This window comes from Leishmania braziliensis, chromosome 10 (genome assembly GCF_000002845.2).
Source record: "Leishmania braziliensis MHOM/BR/75/M2904 complete genome, chromosome 10".
Taxonomy (NCBI): Eukaryota; Euglenozoa; class Kinetoplastea; order Trypanosomatida; family Trypanosomatidae; genus Leishmania; species Leishmania braziliensis.
The window spans coordinates 410,642-419,161 of NC_009302.2; the positions used below are offsets into that span (position 1 = coordinate 410,642).

The 8,520-nt window shown below is 60.6% G+C and overlaps 1 protein-coding gene across 1 annotated transcript; it reads right to left on the minus strand.

Annotated features, from left to right (window-relative positions):
* Nucleotide 1: 1 nt before the first annotated feature.
* LBRM_10_1050 (conserved hypothetical protein) lies at nt 2-5,578 on the minus strand (the record flags this gene model as incomplete). Its single annotated transcript, XM_001562823.2, has 1 exon — nt 2-5,578. A coding segment is annotated over one exon (5,577 nt), but the record flags the coding sequence as incomplete, so codon positions are not given.
* Between the last annotated feature and the right edge of the window lie 2,942 nt (nt 5,579-8,520).

Consider the following 8,520-nt stretch of genomic DNA (forward strand, 5'->3'; position numbering starts at 1 on the left):
ACGGGTGCTTCTCCATCGCCGGGTCTTCAATGTGCTCCCCAGTCCTACTCGCGCACTTGTTACTGCATCTGGTGGCGCCGTCACCGATGGCATCTGCCTTTTTTGCCACCGTCGCCGCGCTGGTGGTGGCGGGCTTCAAGGGCGCCTTGACGAAGGGTTTACTGTGTGACTGCGCGAGCGGCTGAGTAATGGACGGGGACGTTACTACATGAGCCTCGTAGTAGTAGCCCGCCGCCGCCGCCGCTGGGGTCATCTTCATGCGGCTGCGGTGCACAAGCGCCTCGAGCTCGCGGTGGTTCGCCTCCACCTCGCGCCGCTTCTGTTCGTGAATGACGCGCTCCGTCTGGTACGCCGTGACCAGGTAGGCAAGCCGCTGGCGACGGCTAGCAGAGCCCTTGGAAAGCTGGCCGGAGTTGCCACCGCACGGCGAGCAGATGTCGCTCAGCTCGGACATGCTCGACGTACCGCTATGCCCCCGCAGCGCACCGGTAGGCGACGAAAGCAGATTTAATCCGGCGTCAAGGCGAGGCTTCCGTGTACTGCCCACTCCGGCCGCCGTGCCGCCTTTGCCTGTCGTGGTAGCGGCCTCAAATTCTAGCGCCTTGCGCTGCATCTTTTGCTTCTTTTTCTCCATGTGCTTCTGCAACTTCGAGACAATCCACTCCGCAATGAACGCACGTTTGCCGCTCCCCGGCGCGCTCCGGTGATTCTCGCAATCGGACGACATACCAGTGGACGAGTGTTGGCGCCGGTGGTGGCGCTGCAGTAGCGGGCTGTCGCCACCGTCGCAGTAGGCGGGCGAGGTGGCGAGCAGATAGGCGTCGTCCATGCTTACGCCCTCAGTTAACGCAGGGTCGAGGGCACGACAGGTGGCGCAGACGAGATCATCGGAGTTGCGCGGCGCCACTCTTCCCCCGTTCCCAAACACACTCGATGCTTGACGGCTGCTCGCAGCGATGGTGCTGTTCTGCGCACCAGCGCCCGCAATGGTGGGTGAGGCGGCCGAAAAGGAGTCCGCAGCGGGGGTCGCACTAGGGGTTGGCAGCGATGCGAGCGGGCCGCTGCTAAGCGGGTCCTGACTCCTTCGACTACTGCTGTGGACGATTGCAGAGAGGCGGCTCGAGTCCCGCGCGTACGAGGACGCCGGGGATCCTGCTGCTGTGGAGGTGGCCTGCTCCATTGCCCGCAGCATGTCTTCGCCCGCATCTACGGGAGAAGATGGCATCCAGTCCTTCCAACAGAGCCCATCGAGACCGGCCCCAAAGGCGCAGGATGAGGTCGTCGTGATGCTGAGCATCTCGAGCGCCTCCTCGTCGCGGTGGTACAGGTCATCACAGCAGCGAGGGATGTGGTATATGCAGTGCAGTGTGTCGGAGGTGGTCTCCTCACGTTCAACCGCTACTTCACTGCTCTCTTCTTGCTCGTCGTCCCAGCGCGCCCTCGCGTTGTGCCCGTCATCCGTTGTACTCAAGGGCGTGACGCCCAGAGGGGAGCGGATGTGGCAGTCTGCCAGCGACACCACGCAGAGTGGACTGCCAGGCGCCGGTGTCACCGCCGCCGACTGGCGGTACAGGTTGATCAAGGACGCAACTGGTGTCGCCCTCGCCGAGGTGCACCGACGATGGCTGAGGTAATAGCTGCATTCTTCTTCTTCGGTAATGACGCCGCTGTGGACTGCGGCGCGGTAGGCGTCGAAGGCGAGTCTGCCAGCCATACCAGGGCACCGCATCCCCGGCAGCGGTGGCAGGAGCCGGTGTCGGCGGCGCTGGTGGTCTGACCGCTGGTACTTGCAGAATACCTGTGGTGCTGAAGCGGTTGAGGTCACCATGGTGTTGGCGAAGGGCGATGTACGAGCCAGGCCTGGCGAGGGCGTGCGCACAAGCGGGTGACTGAGGAAGGACGTCGACGCGAGAGAGCAACTGGATACGCGCTGGTGTGAGCGCACCAAGCTGGTGAAGTTGTGCTGGTGCGACCGGTAGAGCGATGTTTGTGGCTCCAAGAACAAGGGGCTGTAGCAGTTACCGAGGTAGTTCATGCACGACCCTGTGGGGGTGCCGTGCGCCAACATTGTGGACAGGACTGGCGTCGCTGCGACTGTGGCGATGCTGGTGTTCTCGCGCCAGGCCGTGCTCTCGCTGGTGGAGTAGAGGCGTGCTTGCGTGTACGCCAAGGGGCAGAGTGACGTCTCCGGCAGGCTGCTGTCGCTGCCGCACCGCATGAACGACGTGGACGAGTCCCCATACTGCTGCGTTACCTGCGAGACGGAGGCGTGGCTGCAGTAGGTGGCACTGCTGTGGTTGGCGCCGCCCTCGTCACCCATGAGAGGGTGCAGATACCACTCGTCACTGCACAGAGTGGTGGGGGTCACTTCTATGTGAGAGGGGTGGGTGCGCTGCTGCAGCAACTGAAATGACTCGCCAGTACCGCTGGGTACTACCGAGTTGACCGAAAAGTGTGAGGACTGCCAGTGTATTTGCGCGGGGATGCGGGGTGTGTGGTCTGCACCTTCGCCACCGCTTGTGAGGTGCTGGGCGGAAGTGGCCTGTTGGTTTCCCAGGAGTTGCGGGGCGCCCGGCGCGGCGTCCAGAGGCCTCGAGGCTCGAGGAGGAGGAGGCGGCGGCGGCTGCGGCGGCGCCAAGCTGAGAAGCGCCTGCGCCAGTTGCCAGTTTGGAGGTTTGGAGTCCTTGTACAAGTTGGAGGCCATGTGCACCGCCAGTGGAGTGAAGGCCACCGTGTCAGCCGTGAGGGGGAGGGGGTCCTCGTGTGAGGGATGGGGCGGAATCTCTGTGCCGTACTCCACACCGACAGGGGCGCAGTCGCCTGGGGGCGCATGACTCGAGCCTTCTTGTTGGTGTTGCTGACGCAGAAGGAATGAGCGACCTCGCTGCGTCATCACCCTTTTCACGCTGAGTGGTGGCGGCTTCTCCTGACCTCCACCGGCGCTTGTGGAAGTGGAACTGCAACGTTTTACGCTCCGCATCAGCAGCATTGGCGCGGTCACCGCGGGGGAGAAGGGGGAGGTCGGGAACAGCGGCATCGAGGGAAAAGATGGCAGCGGCGATTGCAAGGCAGGGATGACACCACCTGCGTGCGCAGCCCCACCACCATCGCCAACGCCGCCACGGGTCTTTGTGGCAGCGTTTACGTGTGTGGGGCTGTTCAAGTTGGACAACACGTGCCCGCTTGCCATGGGATCAGAGAAGTTGCGACCGCTCGCGTTCAGGGAGTACAGGGGCTGACCGTAGGCCACGCCACGGAGGCCGCTGTGCTGCTGCGGCGGCTGTAGAGACGGGGTGGCGCAGGAGGGGACGGATATCACGGACTGAGGGGTGGACAGGTTCGAGCCTCGATCTGTGCTGAGCTTAAGGCTTTGGTGCTGTGCAGAGAGCGCGTGTGTACTGCTGTGCGTGTTCGCAGTCACATAAGTGACGCGGAGGAGACTCTGGCTGTGGGCGGAGGCAACACCACCCGGCAGCCCACAAATTCCGTGGGCGTTGACAGGACCCATCACCCTGCGAGAATTGTTCGCGTTCTCTGCCACGCCAAGTTGGCGGGAGTGGTAGTAGGAGCCGCAAGCCGCGGCTTCGTCGACGTAGTCCTGCGGAGGAGATCGAATGATGAGAATCGAGTTCGGCTGGCAGGCAGCGCAGTGAGAAATGGAAGGGAAATGCTCTATGCTGGATGGCGTTGGCAGTTCCGAGCCAGAAATACCGAGCGCTGACGTGCGCGCAGCCGTGAGGGTGGTGCTCTGCGACAGGATCGTCGAGCTCTTCAGCGTCAGATTCCGACCGGAGAGACGGGGCGCAAGGACGTTGCCGCTGCTGCTGTTGATGACGGAGCTGTGGGTAACAGCGCACGAGACAATCTCCTCGTCTTCGCTCAGGCCGTGCATGCGGGCGTGTGAGTGGGGGGCAGTGGGACGGCTGGCGGTAGAAGATGAGGCGCGTCGTTCTGTTGCTGCCGTTGTGGTGGTCTGATTGGCTTCTCTGTCACTGGAGCACAGCTGCTGCATCAGGTGCAGTGGCACGTCAGCGTGTGGGGCGTTGTCAGAGGAGGTGTTACCAACGGTACGATGCGGGTGTGCGGCGGACCGACCCGTTGATCTGGCGGCGTCGGAGCCTTCCACAGATTCTGACTCCCGTGGTGACGTGAAGCACTGGCGCGGCACTATTTCCACCACTCTGCGGTAACTGTCATCTTCACACGCGACCACGTTTAGCCCCATCTCATGAGCATCTGAGCTCCCCCACGGCGCCGCGCGGCGAATCGGCAGCTGCAGGAGCATCTCCCTCTCTAGTCGCGCGAAGGCCGGGTACTGCGCGAGGAAGCGATGCCGCCGCTGCCGTGCCCCGCTCCAGCGAACTGTCACGTGCACAGGATGATGTCCGCTTCGACCGGTCGCCTGTCGTCCTCGGTACGGCGAGTTGTGCGGAAGGCGGATGTGTAGCGGGTCGCGTACGTAGTTCCTTCTCTCGCTGCCGCTGTCACTGTTGGCTGCAACGCTGCCCACTTTGCTGCTCGAGCTGCCAGCGGTCTTTTTTTTCTTAGTGGATACCTCGCTTCTAGGAGAGCCTGAGGTCGTCGTCGCGTTAACGCGCGGCGAGACCGGCGCCGTAGAGCTGCTGCCCGCTCTCTTCGGTTTCGTATCGCTTGCATCGCAGCCCGCTGACTTGGGTTTTCTCGTGTTTCGCTTCGGTATGGCATAGCCGGAGTCCTCTGCGGCGCTCACGGGGGCTGCAGCGGACTCTTTCTTTGCCGCCGCCGCCTTGGAGGGGGTGACTGCGGCTGCGCGGGAGAGCGGAGGCGACGGGCCCTCCGCCGCCGCCCCGCTTGAGCGTTTTTGTGAGGACACACTCGCGAGGGGGCCGGGAGAAGGAGGGGGAGGAGGGGCGGCGACGACGGTGGCGGTGGCGGCCTTCGCCGGGCTGCTAGCCGACGCGGAGGGCCGTGCAGCGGGTGCGCTGGTTCCTTTGGTTTTCTTGACTGCGGCCGTGGCTTCGCTTGCTGCAGACGTTGACAAAGTTGCTCGCTTCCCCTTCGCGTCCACAGCGGCTGCCGGATTTGCCGTGATGGCCGATGCGCCTCCGAGATTGCCGGATCGCGTGCGCGGAGATGTACGGGGGGTGGACGGGATAGCGCCACTAACGCGTGCCGAGCTCGTCGACTTCACGCTGAGGTTGCTGCTGCTGATCTGCCGCGTCGCTTTCGACAGCGATGTTTCTGTTGTCGTCTGCTGCTGCTCCTCCAGAGACAAGTCCTTAAAGTGGCGTTGAGAACCAGCTATCGCTTGCTTCTTACGCTTGCGCTTCAAGTGCAGACTGAAGGTCTCATACGGGTTGAACATCCCAGCACTGCGGCTTGTTTTACTTTCATAATGAGCGCCAATCACCGCCGTAGTCGAGGAGGGGACTGAAGTGGCCTCAGTGCATTGGCGCCAGAGTAGCTCTTCAGCTTCCTCAAAGACATCATTGGGTGTCTTGTGGTAGTGCGGGGCCGGCCAATGACGGCGCAGCTCGGCACGACAGCTGGGGTGCAGGCTGATGTGCTGCGCCAGGTCCGACAAGTATGCTTGGATCATCCCACTTACTTTTCTTTACTGCTGTTTCTGATTGCTGGCTGTCAGTCCCCTTCTCCCACAGCGGGTGCTCTCTGCGCTACGTCAGCGATGTGCGCGTTAGGCAGAGAGAGAGAGAGAGAGAGAGAGAGCTGGTGGATCGCAAACGCGACGGACAGCAAGCACCAGATTAGAGGGAGGGAAAACTGCTCGTCAGTACTCGCTGATGATTGCCGGTCCCCCAAAACTTGTACGGTGTAGACCGTGTTGTATGGTACGGGATTGTGGGACCGGGCAGCAGCGGGGGTGGGCGGGCTGCGATAGAGAGGGAGAGGGTGAGCGAGGTGGAGGTGTGCAGCAGACACACACACACACACACACACCTAAAAGCCGGCACGACAACGATAAGAAGTACGGCCACAAGTTATAGACTTCTACCCAGGGAGTCTTTTCTGTGTCTCGTACGACGTCTCGTGCTCACACTTTCTTTCGCTCGCTCCCCAACTCCAATGCCTTTCGTCAGGGGTGTGTGCGAGTGCAGACACTTCCAGACGCGGCAAACCTGAATGCAGGAGGAGGAGGAGGGGGGGGGTGATGGGGGTGATGGGGGTGGGGGACTCCTACTCCTCTCTAGGCGTGAACACCTGTAAGCGTGAGTTAGCGTCCACAGGAAGGAAGAGAGAGAGAAAGCAAAGACGAAAAGCAGCTCAAATCTGTGCTTAGCTGAACTGAACTGAGAGGAGGGGAGGGGAGGCAAAGAAGGATATACGCGTGTGTACGCCTTTGCCTAGAGTGCCTCCCTTTCCGTTTACCTAGTTTCACTATATAAGAGGGGGGAGGGGGGAGGCGTCTGCTCTCTCGCTGCACGGAAAAGGAAGGAGGAGAGAGAGGGAGAGGGAGGGAGAGGAGGGGGGTGCACGAGTTATGAGGTGCGACTCTTCACGTGTGCTGATGCCTGCGTGCATGCAGGCACCCTCCTACACGTCTCTCAGAAAGCGCTCGCTGCCTCACTCCTTGTTTCCTTCTGTGCCCACGTCAATTTCGCTCGCGCGGTGCACCACTCCTCCACTTATCCTTCGCTGCACAAGATGAGGGAGAGGGGGGGGGGAGGGAGGGCAGAGCAGGAGAGCAAGAGAAAAAAAGCACCCGCGAGGTGCCGTGTCAATGAGTGATGAGGAAGGGGAGGGGGAAAGACACGAAAAGAAGCAACGGTCAAAGCACACGTTGACGGCGCCGAGTGGCAAGAGACGCTAACGAACTACGAAGAAAAGCAGACGCCGGATGAGTGGGCGGTGGGGGAGGAGGGACGCGTATGCACGCGAGTGAAAGAGAAAGATCGCTTACAGTGAAGCTGTGAGACCCTCCCTCCCTCCCCCCACACACACACAAAGCACAAGCACCCAGGCAAGCAGACCCACTCGCCGGCTGAGCCACAGAAACGTGGGCAGCCACGCGTAAGCGAGCAGAGAGGTGCACGCGTGGCGTGAGAGGGAGGAGCAAAATAGCTCTACAGCTATCGAGCACGAGCGTACAAGTCGGTGAAAAACAAAAAGAAAGACGCTTGGCATACGAAAGGAGGCAAAAGTAGATGAGGCGCGCGCTACACGTAGAGGGGAGACACACAAGCACGCACGCACCCAGGCTGTCCAGGTGCCTCTCCCTACAGGCAGGGGGCAGAACGACAAGAGCGGCCACACAGAGAAAACAGTTGTTGTGTGTGTGTGTGTTGCGTGTGTGTGTGGTAGAGTAGTCGACCCCCACAGAAAGAGCAATGAAAAGAAGGAAAGTACGAAGCGAGACGAGCGCACAGGGAAGGGCAGCTCTTCCCCCCCTCCCTCCCTCACAGGAGCAAAGTGACTGCGTGTGTACGGCTTTCCCCACGTGGTGGACGTCGTTTGTCTCTCTTCCTCCCGCTCCCCACGGCGAAGAAAAAAATTCACGCGGTGCACTTTTGCTTGTCTGCCTGCCTCCTGTCCCTGGACTCAAATGCTGAGTAGTGTTCGACTTCGTCTCTCTTCCTCTTTTTGTGGTTGAGCTGCGCGTTAAGGCTTTTGATTTGCTCCCCCCCTCCCTTTATTACCATATATGTATATATATAGGCGTGTGTGTGCTCGAGACAGTCGCACGCCAGTCCAACAAGCGGTGCTCCTGAATGGGCCCCTCTTCCTCTTTCGCTACTGTGATCGTGTATTCCGCCTCGTGTCCTGCACCTCTCGCTGGGGAAGGAAGAGCGTTGCGTGCAACTCCACGGATGAGGCGGCAGCAAAGGAAATCGAGAGAGGGAGGGAGGAGGACTGAGGGAGGGGAGGGGAGGGGAAGATGAAAAATAAATAAGGCAATACTGCTAATAACGTAACCCGCTGTTCTGCAGACTACACACAGAGAGAGAGGGAGAGAGACCCAAAGGAGGGAGCGATACGAGGAAACCGCAAAGAAAAGGCCGAGGCAAGGGAGAGAGAGAGAGGGGCAGCAGCTTCTGTCAGCGGAGAAGCGGAGGAAATGACGACAAACAAACGGAGGAAGGAAAGCAAAAACTGATCGGACGAGAGGATAATATAGGGTGGGGCAGCTTATCGCAAGCAAAGAGAAGGTTAATCGCTGACACGGACAAATAAGAGAAACAGAGACGCGCACGCACACGCCAGAGCTGGTCGTTCTTTTGCCTGATGTTTCTCTTGGGTCTGCGCTTGCCTTCGCTTCGCTCTCTATGCTTATCGCTTCCTGTCGACCAGCTTTTCCTTAATTCCTCCTCTCTCCTCCTATCCTCGCGTGCTTTTGATAGCAAATCAGCCGACTCGTGTCTAGGAGGGTGTGAGGGAGGGAGGGTGAGGTGAGCCGGTTCACACTGTCCTGATGTACCCTACCAGCGGAGAACAGAAGAGAGAGTCGACAATGTTCACTCACAGGAAGCGAGTAAGCTACCGTGTGAGATGCGGTGTGGTCCCTTCCGTGGGAAGAGGTCGCGG